Source organism: Rhinolophus ferrumequinum, chromosome 21, assembly GCF_004115265.2.
Source record: "Rhinolophus ferrumequinum isolate MPI-CBG mRhiFer1 chromosome 21, mRhiFer1_v1.p, whole genome shotgun sequence".
NCBI classification, from domain to species: Eukaryota; Metazoa; Chordata; class Mammalia; order Chiroptera; family Rhinolophidae; genus Rhinolophus; species Rhinolophus ferrumequinum.
Genome location: NC_046304.1, coordinates 38,037,307 through 38,050,211, shown reverse-complemented (window position 1 = coordinate 38,050,211; position 12,905 = coordinate 38,037,307). Strand labels below are relative to the sequence as shown.

At 48.1% G+C, this 12,905-nt stretch overlaps 1 protein-coding gene across 2 annotated transcripts in view; it reads left to right on the top strand.

The window, feature by feature from the left end:
- The window catches only part of STAT5B (signal transducer and activator of transcription 5B), a 60,348-nt gene that overhangs the window by 38,771 nt on the left and 8,672 nt on the right, over positions 1–12,905 (top strand). Inside the window, exons 3-15 of one of the 2 annotated variants that reach the window (XM_033091846.1) lie at positions 20–176; positions 1,304–1,393; positions 2,328–2,502; positions 5,394–5,524; positions 5,773–5,924; positions 6,405–6,560; positions 6,955–7,134; positions 7,511–7,598; positions 7,677–7,799; positions 8,572–8,664; positions 10,884–11,090; positions 12,215–12,309; positions 12,419–12,549. In XM_033091846.1, the coding sequence (XP_032947737.1) occupies positions 20–176; positions 1,304–1,393; positions 2,328–2,502; positions 5,394–5,524; positions 5,773–5,924; positions 6,405–6,560; positions 6,955–7,134; positions 7,511–7,598; positions 7,677–7,799; positions 8,572–8,664; positions 10,884–11,090; positions 12,215–12,309; positions 12,419–12,549 (1,778 nt within the window). The remainder of the gene's footprint in view (positions 1–19; positions 177–1,303; positions 1,394–2,327; positions 2,503–5,393; positions 5,525–5,772; positions 5,925–6,404; positions 6,561–6,954; positions 7,135–7,510; positions 7,599–7,676; positions 7,800–8,571; positions 8,665–10,883; positions 11,091–12,214; positions 12,310–12,418; positions 12,550–12,905) is intronic. The other variant, XM_033091847.1, reaches the window with a different exon arrangement.

Genomic DNA, 12,905 nt, shown 5'->3' with positions numbered 1-12,905 from the left:
TGTAATTTTTTTCCCCTAGGGACTCAATAGATCTTGATAATCCACAGGAGAACATTAAGGCCACCCAGCTCCTGGAGGGCCTGGTGCAGGAGCTGCAGAAGAAGGCGGAGCACCAGGTGGGGGAAGATGGCTTCTTACTGAAGATCAAGCTGGGGCACTATGCCACGCAGCTCCAGGTGGGTGTGAACTTGGGGTCACACTTAGTCCTCTTCCCGGGGCTGGACTCGTCCTTCATTTAGTACTTCTGGTAGAGATTTTCTTTCTCTTCTTCACCCCGCATTGCTTTACTGTGTCACATTCGTATTGTTTGGTTTCAGTGGCTGTGGCCTTTTTTTAACTTTGTATTTGAAAATAACTTCACACTTACAGAAAGTTGCAAGATTGATAGGAAGAACGCCTCCGTATGTCCAGATTCACCTGTTGTTAACATTTGCCTTATCAGGTGCTCTCCACACACACCCATTTTTTCATCGCTTGAGATTTAGTTGCACACATCAACTAACTTAGTCCCTTTGCCGCTAAGGACTTCGATGTCCATTTTCTAAGAATAGGAACCTTCTCTTACATAGTTACAGTACAGTATAGGTATCATATTTAGTAAATTTAACATTGATAGAACACTTTTAGGTAACCTCATGTCTGTATTTCCATTTTATCAACTGACTGAATGCCCCTTCGGGCATTTCTGCCCCTCCCCCGAGGCAGTGAGCCCGTCCAAGATCACGTATTGCATCTAGTGTTATGTCTCTTAAATTTCCTTTAATCTGGAACCATTTCTCAACCTTTCTTTGTCTGTCATTACATTGACATTTTAAAATCATTCAGCCCCTCTACTTTTTAAGAGGAAATGTACCTCCTTTTTGGGTTTGGGTCAAGTTTCCTCATGATTCGATTCAGGTGACACATCCCTGATCAGAATTCTAAATAAGTGATGTTGTGTCCTCAGGGTATCACATCTGGAGACATACAGCGAATGTCTCCCCTTCATTGGGGGAACTAATTTTGATAGCCTAGTCCAGGTGGTGTCTAGTTTCTCCTCGGATGTGGCCTTTTTGAAATTTATCTTGTTTCCAAAAATAGTGCCTTAGTACTTTAGGCAAATTAGGATGGAAGAAATAAAATAATCTTACCTTCTTACTGCGATTGGGTTTCCTACGATGTGCTTTTCTTGTCCCTCATTGATATCAAAGGAGCAACATTTCTCATGGTTACACCATCGTGTCTCCAGGGGTCTCTTCCAAGGAGGGTTTAGGCCCATAGCATGGAGTGTGACAAAGTGGTGTCTGCTCTTGGATTCTTTCAGAACACGTATGACCGCTGCCCCATGGAGCTGGTCCGCTGCATCCGCCACATTCTGTATAATGAACAGAGGCTGGTCCGAGAAGCCAACAATGTGAGTGTCCCATGGGTATGGGGAGAGGAGTTGGGAAGTCCTTTCTTGCCCTCTTCTCTCTGGACCCAGGTTTGTCATGATGACTCAGTGTGTACCTATCAGTGTCTCTACAAACAGAGCATTGTCCTCAGGGGCACAAAAGAAATAGAAGACTGTCCTCTGATCTTTACTGATTTATAACCTTGATGAGATTGCAACCACAAAACAATGTGAACAGGTGCAAAATAATTTAACCCCACCTGAGTAATTTTTGAGTCAAGTCCCATTTATATTCAGGCGAGATTACTTAAGAAAGACTCCTGCTTAGCCTTAGGCCCCTCTCAGACAGGTGTGAGAGGAATGGATCAGACCAGGTCACTTAAATGGCTGGAACCACCAAGGTCTTGTTGATGCCTTCCCTGTAACTTCATTTTGGGGTCTCCAGGGTGCTGCCACTTGTTAAAGGTTCACCCTCTTCCCTCCATCACAAGAAGTTCTTGAGTGAGGACACAGATGATGTGTGTTCCCCACTCTGTCCCCAGCACCTAGCGTAGTCCGTAGCATTGGGTCAGTGAAAGAATGCGGAATGAGGGGTCCTCATCATTAGTAGGAAAACTCAGGTAACTCCTGGGATGTGATGAGTTTTAGTCTCTCTGAAGGGAATTAGAGGGACCCCGTTTGGGATACTCTGGTGCAGGCCAGAACTGCAGGAGAAGTTTCTGCTATGCTTTATGAGGTGCCATAGTCTGCCAGGTCACCTGTTTCTCCTCCTTTCCCTCTACACCAATTCTCACAAATGACATTTGTAATTCCTCTGACTCAGAATTTAGCTTTTGTGGTTTCAACCTAGTCATAGGTGCTACTTTGGCTTTTCCTTGGGATTAAAGCCTGAGGTTTTCTCCCATCCTCACTGCCCAGCTCACTGCTGCCTGCACTGTCTCCCATCTGTCTCCAGGGTACCTCTCCACCTGGAAGTCTTGCTGACACCATGTCCCAGAAACACCTTCAGATCAACCAGACATTTGAGGAGCTGCGGCTGGTCACGCAGGACACGGAGAGTGAACTGAAGAAGCTTCAGCAGACCCAGGAGTACTTCATCATCCAATATCAGGAGAGCCTGAGGATCCAGGGTGAGGAGGGGAGTGACGAGTAGAAAACAGCTCAGGTCCAATTGGGAGAGAACCAGTTGCCTTTCTCTGGTGTAGCAAGGGATCATTTGCATTGAAGACAGTGCTGGGAGGATGAGGCGTAGCCGGGGGAGAACATAAACGCTTGCCTTTGGAGAAACTGGGATGTCACTCAGGCTTCCCACACCCAGGGAGCTCCTGGTCTGCTGGGAAGGAGCTCCCAGCCTGGTGAACAGTACTCGACAATGCTTTTGTATGTACTAGGCATTTTATAAATGCTGCTTTGGAAACCTCAAGCTCTCCTAGCCGCGAAAGTATAAGGGCTAAGGACTGTTTGTGGTGATCAACTTTCTATTTTTTTCTTTAATTAAAATTTATTGGGGTGACAGTGGTTAGTAAAATTACATAGGTTTCAAGTGTACAGATCTGTAATACATCATCTATATATCACATTGTGTTCTCCACCCGAGTCAGTTCTCCTTCCACCACCATATATTTGACCCCGTTTACCCCTTCTCCCTCCCCCCTTCTCCCTGTGGTGACCGACTTTTCATGTTGTTCTGTGAGGTAGTTCGGGAAAGCTGTCCTGGGGCACAGCACAGGGACGCACCTCAGTAGGCCTTACAGACAAGCTCCCCTTCCCCGTGTAAATCCTGTCTGGTACTTGGGTATAGAGAACGTGAGTCAGTCTTGAGGCAGTGGAGCCCCGACAGCACCCCCTATTGTTCATGTGAGAACCTGGCAGTGTGACTTCATAGTTTCCTCTCCTTGCTTGCGTGCCCAGCTCAGAGTCTCAGAGAAGTCCATGCTGGAGGAACCAGCCATGAAACCATACATACGCCATGTGCTCTTCTAATAGCATGCATGGGGGATTGATCTTACAAGTATACTGATATTATGTATTAACTCTGTCTTCCCCACTAGAATATACATTCTTTGAAAGGGGACTGTCTCATATCTCTGTACCCTGAGACCAGCGTACCGTCTCAGTCATAGTAGGTGTTGAGTAAATGTTTATGAGACAATTCTAGCATGTCTTCCTCCCATCTGATTCCATCCCAGACTGACCCAGAGAGGATGTCCCTCTTCCTACATTAGGGAAAAGAGATTCAGGCTGTCAGTTCTACCCAAGACTTTGAACTGGTTGACCACATTGATGGTTCTATTCTTGGGTTTTCTGTTTCCTGTTTATGGGTTGGGTTTGGATTCTGGTTTGGGTTTGTACCCATCATGCAATGTCAGTTTAGTCTCATTTGTCCAGTTCACCCATCAGAAACACAGACTATTGATCTGTTTGTGCAAAGAAAGGCTCAGCTCCCTCCAATGGAGCAGACAATTGCCTCACGTCTCTTGGCGTCCTTCCCAGAAGCTTCTGCAAATTGTTGGGAGAGACCTAAGTGGGTCACTTGCACAAGGAGGCTGGGCCCAGGTGTTGGGGTCGCCACCACCTCCCTGTGGGTGGCAGGATTCCTGAGGTGGCCGCACACACTGCTTGGCTGTGTTTCCCTACTGGACGGTGCTCTTCCTGCTCAGTGCCCTGCAGAGAGATTGGAGCCTTGTTTCTGAAGTCTCTTGTAGTTCTGGGCTCTTCCTGGCTGTCAAGAGTTGCTTTGGACTGTCCCAGTTTGTGTGTCCATGGGGCAGGGCCTAGGTCAGTGTGACATGGCCTTCAGAGGCCTGCCAGGAACTTGGCCAAGACGTGCTGACTCACCTCAACTTGACACAGCCCCAGTAAGGACACTGGGGTGTTCACAAAGGTCACTGGCAGGGGGTGATCAGCCCAGCACTTAGCAGAGTGGGGCCCTTGGAGGGGAGGTAGGGGTTTGCAAGCGGGGAGGGTGGACAGATGCCGATAGTTATGGAAATGTTTGATTTCTTAAGCTGGATGACGGCTACACAGGTATTCTTTCTACCTTCCCTATGTCTTAAGTACTTCATAAGGATTTTTTGAAGAAGGGTCATGAGGACTCACTGACTCCCTATTCCTGCCATTGATGAGATTCCTATCAGCCAGTATGGAGAGAAACTGCCTCCCTCCACCCTTGCTTTCCTGAGAGAATTTTGATGCTTTTGTGTTCCCAATGGGCCCTGGACACACACACACACACACACACACACACACCGACCTCTCTCTTTCTCTTTCTCTCTCTCCCTCTCCCTCCCTCCCTCCCTCCCTCCTCTTCCCGTTGGTTGACTGAGCTCACAGTGACCCAACCTGTACAAACATGTTAGGCACCTTCCAGCACCTAGAGAAACTCCTTCCCCAGGAGAGGCTGCTGTGCTCCAGGAGGTGGCGCAAAGCCATGGAGCAGGGCCTTCCCTCATGAGGCTTTGCCATGTGAGGTGGGGGCTGAGAGCTGCTGGTCTCCATCAACCTTTAATCCTGTCCTGTAACCCATTAACCAATAAGAACTAACTCTCGCCCAGAATTTACACGTGCCAGCCAGAGTCTTGAGCATTTTCTGTATCTTTACTTTTTAATCCTCACAGCAACCCACTGAGGCAGGGAACAGAAATCTCCCATTTTACATATGGGGAAACTGAGACACAGGAGAGTGAAGAGATTTGTCCGAGTTCACGCAGCTCCTAAACCACCAGGGCACACTTCAAACCAGGCAGTGTGGGCCAGGGTGGGAGGGGAGACCACAGGGCAGGATCCTCCTCAGCTGTACCCCCAAGCTTCCATCTCCCCACTCTGGAGGGGAGCTCAGAGTTGGGAGGCCAGGGAGTGGAGCCTGCTCATCTCTGGCACTGTTGGCTGCTAGAGCCCGACTTGCCATTGGTCAGACCTGTCCCTTGAGGGCCTTGCCTGTAGAACAGGTGAGTGGGATTTCTCTGGGTTTCCTGCTGGAAGCTGGGAGATCATGGTCGTGTTGTCCTGTCCCCTCCTCTAGCTCAGTTTGCGCAGCTGGCCCAGCTGAACCCCCAGGAGCGTCTGAGCCGGGAGACGGCCCTCCAGCAGAAGCAGGTGTCCCTGGAGGCCTGGCTGCAGCGCGAGGCCCAGACACTGCAGCAGTACCGTGTGGTGAGTGGGGTCTGCGTCCCTCTCCTCCCAGCCATGGGGGTCCAGATCCCGAGCTGAGCTGTCGGGGCATCCGAGAGAGGGACAGCCAGAAAGAGAGCAGTTCCCAGGAGAGCAGGAGGCCAGATCCCCCTTTCCTGTGGGGGCCTGTGAGGCAGAGCAGGTCAGGGGGAGGGGAGGCCCTGTCTCCTGAGCGAGGCCCTGCAGAGTTGTCCGTGAGCCCAGAAGGACCTGCTCCCCCCTCCCTTCAGGAGCTGGCCGAGAAGCACCAGAAGACCCTGCAGCTGCTGCGGAAGCAGCAGACCATCATTCTGGATGACGAACTGATCCAGTGGAAGCGGAGGCAGCAGCTGGCGGGGAACGGAGGGCCCCCTGAGGGCAGCCTGGACGTGCTGCAGTCCTGGTAATGGGTGTGAGGGAGGCGGGCAGGGGGCGGGCAGGAAGGGGTGGGCAGGGGCTCAGGGTGGTGCTTCCAGCTGCTGCTTCTGCTCCTGTGTTTCCATGTGCAGCGGTTCGCTTTGTCCTGTGACAGGTCTTATTTTGCCAGTGGTTCTGGTTCCTGATACAGACATTAGTGCCCCCCAGTCATGTCTGCTCCCCCGGGAAGGGAGTCACAGTGTTGGGGTGTGGGGCAGAGCGGGGTGTGCAGAGTGATGCTCGCATCTGAATCAGGGTCGTCCCTCGTGTGTGTTTCTCTGTGTTTCTGGATGGCGGGGCAGCTCTACTGTGCTCTGCGCACAGGAGAGGTGGCTAAGGTGTAAAGCCTTCCTGGCGAGGGCTTCCTGGGTGAGGGGGTTCCCCAGACTGGGAGCCTCCCCACCTCTGGTGTCGAGGATGCGGTGAAGCCATTGTCCTTCCCGTTGGCCTTGGGGCTCGTGTGCAGGTGTGAGAAGCTGGCCGAGATCATCTGGCAGAACCGGCAGCAGATCCGCAGAGCTGAGCACCTCTGCCAGCAGCTGCCCATCCCCGGCCCTGTGGAAGAGATGCTGGCTGAGGTCAACGCCACCATCACTGACATCATCTCAGCCCTGGTGACCAGGTGATTGCTGCCTCTTGGCCACGCCCAGCCCCCATGTGGTTGTCATGGGGAGGCAAGGGCTGCTTTTGCTTGAATCCTTGCCTCTCTCTGCCACCCCCCCTCCCCCCATGCCCTCTGTCCCCAGTTGCTATGGCTGCTCGGTGTTGACCTTGCCCAGTTTCTCTTGTGGACACGCATGGGCTGCCCGTGTCCTCTGCAACCCGTGCCATCTGTCGAGTTCATTTCATTGTCCTCTCCTCCTGCCGTCCACCTGACTCTCAGTGGTCTCCCTGGGAACAGGGTCCCTGCCAGGTGCTCTTCCTTTGCACCTGAGCCCCATAGGAGGCAGCCTCCCCACACAGAGGGACCGGCGCCCTGTCCCTGAGGCAGCATCCGGTCACTTGTGTCCCCGCAGCACATTCATCATTGAGAAGCAGCCCCCTCAGGTCCTGAAGACGCAAACCAAGTTTGCAGCCACCGTGCGCCTGCTGGTGGGCGGGAAGCTGAACGTGCACATGAACCCCCCTCAGGTGAAGGCCACCATCATCAGTGAGCAGCAGGCCAAGTCTCTGCTGAAGAACGAGAACACCCGCAAGTACGCGTGCCCCCCCTCACGTCTGCCCCTGTCCTCAAGCCCTCCCAATGGGCTGAAGTGCCCCAGCTCAGAGCTTTCTGGGCTCAGCTGTTCCTATGTAGGAGCCCTGTTAGCCCGTCTGGACTCCTCTGGCTCTCACAGGACGAATATCGGGGGTTCTTCTATGAAGACAGTACAATTTGGTTTGATTTACATTCGTGAAAACTTTTGTACATTTTATGTGTATTTTTTCCTTGTGTATTTTATGGAGCTGACATTTCCTTTAAATGGTGTACATTTTTAAGAGCCTGCTGTGTTTTCTCCCACCCCAAATATATTTCTACCCCATGTGAGCTGAGGCCCTGTATGGATTTAGAGTTGCGTCTCTTGTTTGCAGTGATTACAGTGGAGAGATCTTGAACAACTGCTGTGTGATGGAGTACCACCAAGCCACCGGAACCCTCAGCGCCCACTTCAGGAACATGGTGAGGGTGGGAGAAGAGGAAGAAGGGATTTCCCCTACTTGTTTGAGGGCTTTGTCACCATAATTTTCTCCTTTGCAGTCTCTGAAACGAATTAAGAGGTCTGACCGTCGTGGAGCAGAGTCGGTGACAGAAGAGAAATTTACAATCCTGTTTGAATCACAGTTCAGTGTTGGTGGAAATGAGCTGGTTTTTCAAGTCAAGGTAAAGCCCTCCCTCAGTTGTGTGTGTGAGAGTATGAGCGTGTGTATCACAGAAGAATTGTTTTGGTCACATACCCATTGATCTTTTTGGTTACTGATGAACAGAATGTGAGGAGACCTCATCCTTAGACCTGTATCTCTTAGGTTCTCTTAAGAAGGAGCAAAAAGGGGCAGTCGGACGGCTCAGTTGGTTAGAGCACGAGCTCTTAACAACATGGTTGCCGAATGCCGGTTCACTTCCCGCATGGGCCAAGGAGCTGCGCCCTCCGCAATTAGATTGAAGGATGACGACTTGACTTGGAGCTGATGGACCCTGGAAAAACACACTGTTCCCCAATATTCCCCAATAACAAATTTTAAAAAAAGAAGGAAGAAACAATATAAAATTGAAATAGCTAGCGATGTAGGTAGAACAGGGATCAGGAGAAACCTGAGTACCAGTTGTAGTAAGTTTTAGACATTTGTTACTTGCTTCCCACTCCCCCACCCAGAAACGTCTCCAGACTCTTTTTTCTTTCTTGTTCTTCATGTAACTTGGAGAATTTACTCCATCCTTCAGAACTATTTACTAAAATCTCTTTTAATTTATCTAAAATTTCTGTAACTGTGCCAATGTGGAAAAGTCATATTATTCCTGGAGCCATTCACATTCGGTCTCCAAGGGTGACATTTACTGAAACTTGAGGTGAGATGAATGTGTTGTGATAGAAAAAAAAGAAGGGGAAGAAGGTGCGGCTTGTGGGTGCTCAGCCCTTCTCCTGTTGTCGTTTTAGACCCTGTCCCTCCCGGTGGTGGTGATTGTCCACGGCAGCCAGGACAACAATGCGACGGCCACTGTTCTCTGGGACAATGCTTTTGCAGAGCCTGTGAGTGGGTTCCTTGGGCCTGCGGGTCTCAGGATCTTGATGCTGGTGTCACGAATCTCTTTCATGTATTACTTCCCCAAAATGCTGTTTTCCTTGCTGGGAGGCAGAATAGAGTGAATGTGGAAAATGGAAAGAGCATGGGCTTGAAGTCAGGCCAAGGTTTCGATTCAAGCTCCACCATTTCCTCACTCTGTGACCGGGGGAAGTTCACTTTACCTCCCTGAGCAGAAGCGTCCCTGAAGTGTCTGCACCACGGGGATCATAATGCTCCACAGTGTTGTTAGGAAGAGTCGATTGGAGAACATTCAAAATTCTTCGCACATACTCAATACTCAGTAAATATTCTTTCGAATCATTGGGTGAGGCCATAAATGGAATTTGGAACTCCCAGGTTCCTTCTAGAGGTTAGACCTCTCGGGAGGTTACTTTAGCGGAGAAGTTGCTTCTCATCATCTTCCTTCCAATAAACGAAGGCGACATTTAATGTCTTTTCAAAATTTTAGATTCCTTGGTTCATCCCAGGTCTCTCATGCAGAATGAGATGCTTTGTCTAAAGGGACAAGTATGATTTTGTGGATTTATGCAAATATTATCTTAACACCACTAGTGTGCTGCTTGATGAGCATTTTCAAAAAGTTTCAGTAGGCAAAGTTTTCTATGTGTTGCATGTTTCCTGTAGAGCTCAGTCCAGAAAGGCATGATTAAAAGGTTGTAGTTGTTATGTGAGACAGAAAAATATGTTCTCTAATGTGACTCTAATGTGAAGAGTCTTACATTCTCAACAGTTTTCTTTAGAGAACAGTATTTTTGCTGCAAAGGTGAGATTTTTATCAGAAATTCTACCATGCTTGTGCTCCCTGACAGGTAATGCAAACCCTGATGGAGTTTTAGGCCCATTTTAAAAACTATCTGCCTACATCATGTCCCTAATAAGCTTCCTGGGTAGTATTGCCGCATCTTCTCTCTTTGCCTTCCTTGCCTGTCCACAGATCTCACTCCCCAGGTGACTTTGGCGTCTCTTACAACATGCCATTACTAAAGTATCTTGTCGAAGTAAATAAGCATTTTTAACATTTTCAGTTATGTTAATAAGTAATGTACATCTTACACGTTTTAAAAGAAATACATGTGGGAATTATAGATATATTTGCATGTGTGTCAAATGACATAAGTACATTGCAGCACTGTTTGTAATAGCTGAAGATTGAAGGCTGATGCACAGATGTCCGTCTATGGGGGCGTGGTTAAATATATTACTGTTCTTCCATGCTGAAGAATATTTAGCAGCCACAAAAGCCAATTAAGAATTTCTTTATGTGCTGAGATGAGGTCTCCCAGATACAGTAGTAAGTGAAAAAAGCGCAGTGTAGAACATGTGGATTTTATGCTTCCATTTATATTTTTGAAAGGGAAAAATTATATATACTTGCTGGCCTGCATAGAGTATATTTGGAGGTATATGCAAGAAACTAAATTACATGCCTTTGGGGAGAGGAACTGGGTTGCTAGGGGATAGGGATAGGAAAGTGCCTTCACTGTATAACCTTCTGGACTTTTATATTTTTTATCATGTGAAGGGATTGCCTATTTCAAAAAAATTTATAATAATTAAAATGAAGTACTATGGCTGAATGAGATGAAAAGTAGTTTATTAAAAGTTCATATTTGAACCTATTTCTTATTAAAGTTGTCTATTGTGCAGTTACCATTCTTCCTTAAGTTGTTTCACTTAGAGTCGGAGTTCTTGGTGTCAAGGGCAAGGATTACACTTGTGCACACACACGTATGAGCGTTTTCTCTCTCTCTCTCTCTATTTCTCTCTCTCTCTCTCTCTCTCTCTCTCTCTCTCTCTCTCTCTCTCTATCACTAGAGAACCAGTCTTTTAGATTTCTATTCCCATTGATTTACAATATAGGAGCCAGGCCTTGGCCATGTTTTGTTTTCGTGGCTGTGAGAATGTAGGATCAGACCATAGTTCGGCAGCTCATTTACAGAACAGTATAGCATGAGGTTACCCTCTTAGTTGTGGGTGAAGAAGGTAAAATGAACCTTCTGAGTTTCCCAGAACTGCACACCCCATGAAAGTTTGAATCGATCTTCAGGCTCGGTAAGACAAACATTTGTAACCATGTCCAGCCATAAGTGTTTTCCTTTTGCAGGTTGAGGGAATAAATCATGTACCTGTCTTCTCACAAGGCTCTGGCTTCTCCCCCTCTCAGGGCAGGGTGCCATTTGCCGTGCCTGATAAAGTGCTGTGGCCGCAGCTGTGTGAGGCGCTCAACATGAAATTCAAGGCCGAAGTGCAGAGCAACCGGGGCCTGACCAAGGAGAACCTGGTGTTCCTGGCACAGAAACTGTTCAACAGCAGCAGCAGCCATCTCGAGGACTACAACAGCATGTCTGTGTCCTGGTCCCAGTTCAACAGGGTGAGGGACCTTCTGGCAGCTGCCGCGAGATCAGTCCCTGCAAACCAGATGCCTCAGGAGCCTCCCTGCCTCTAACAGAATGTGTCCAAAGTAACGGGAAGCTTTGGAATAGATGGACAGCCACATACTTTTTATGTGGAAAATTACGTCTTTGAATAGTTGAGTAAATTGGGCTTTGCGTGCAGCCAGTGCGTTTTGTAAAGGGAACAGCGCAAAGCGCATGGTAAGGTAACTCAGGAGAAGTAAAGATTTGGTGATGCTCAGAACTCGGTGGCTCTGATGTTCCCTGATGTGTAACCCAAAGTCAGGCTCCCAGGGGGCCTTCAGCTCGCCAAAGGGGATGCTGATGAAGGAAACTTCCTGTAGCATCTGATATTCAGATGTCATCTGTCACATCTTTGATTTTAATTTAAATTTAACTTTTCTTTTTTTACACCCCCACCCCATGTTTCAAATGTCCTAATTCAGAGATCCCTTAGTCTCTTGAGTCTCTTATAAATGGTTGTGTGTTAACCAGTTGGCCAACACATTTGTTGGCAATCAGAGGAGGTTTGATAGGGGAAGCAGGAGGTCTCTCATTGCCATTGCAATAAAGCTTCTGCCTTCCTCTAGAATGAGATAGCTGCATTTCGCTGGTAATTACTACTGTGTGATGGACCGATCCCTGTGGCCTCCCGGTGTGATTTAATCCAGTTCAAATTTACAAACCCCCTGGGTATCTTGGTAAAATGCAGGCTCCGATTCAGTAGGTCTGAGATGAGGCCTGAAAATGTGCATTTCTCAGAAGCTACTCAGTGAGGCTGCTGCTGCTGATCCCAGACCCCACCTCAGAAACAGCAAAGGACCCGTCAGCCCACGCGCCGGGGAAGGTGCTTTGAGCAGGGGCCCGTGGGTGTTGGCAATGGCTCTGTGGTATTTCCCCTGCTCCCCTCTTCTCCTCTCTGTTCTCTTTTTTCGGTTGCAGGACCATTGATTTGGGGAAACTCAGGCAGGCATGTCTATTTGTATGATTCTGACAGTGTAGATGTGTGTTTTCTAATTGATTTTTCCAGTTACAGTCTATACAGGTAATATTCCGCATATTATTTTTGCCTTCTTGTGTTCATTGTTGTATCTCCAACCAGGAGAATTTACCAGGACGGAATTATACTTTCTGGCAGTGGTTTGATGGTGTGATGGAAGTGTTAAAAAAACATCTGAAGCCTCATTGGAATGATGGGTGAGACTTGTCATTTCTTAAGTCAGCAATAGAGTACAAAGGTCATCTTTCTAGTGTCAAAACAAAAAAATCACACTCTGCATCTGCTCCTTTGGCCTTTGTGACCCAGGGCTATTTTGGGTTTCGTGAATAAGCAACAGGCCCACGACCTACTCATTAACAAGCCAGATGGGACCTTCCTGCTGAGATTCAGCGACTCTGAAATTGGTGGGATCACCATTGCTTGGAAGTTTGATTCTCGTGAGTACCCCTCTCTTTTTAAGACCAGAGCCAAGAGGGCTCTAGTTAGCTTCTTCTGTTGCAGAATTACTTTAACATACAGTTTGTTGAGTACTTTTTGTTTGTTGGGGCCAGTACTAATTATGGGAAGCATGTATAACCATGTATAACCATGACACGCTGCAGATAATACGGCCGCCTGTGTAAAATCTTACTATGGGAAACACAAGTACTAATTTTGAGAAACACAAATATATAACCCTGACCTGTAATACAGGAAAGTAAAGTTAGGAAGGTAAAGTTTTGTCCAAAATCTGAGCTGCTTCCCATTCGAAGTGTTCTCCTTCCTATTACTCTCAAACCTTGGGCTAATTTCA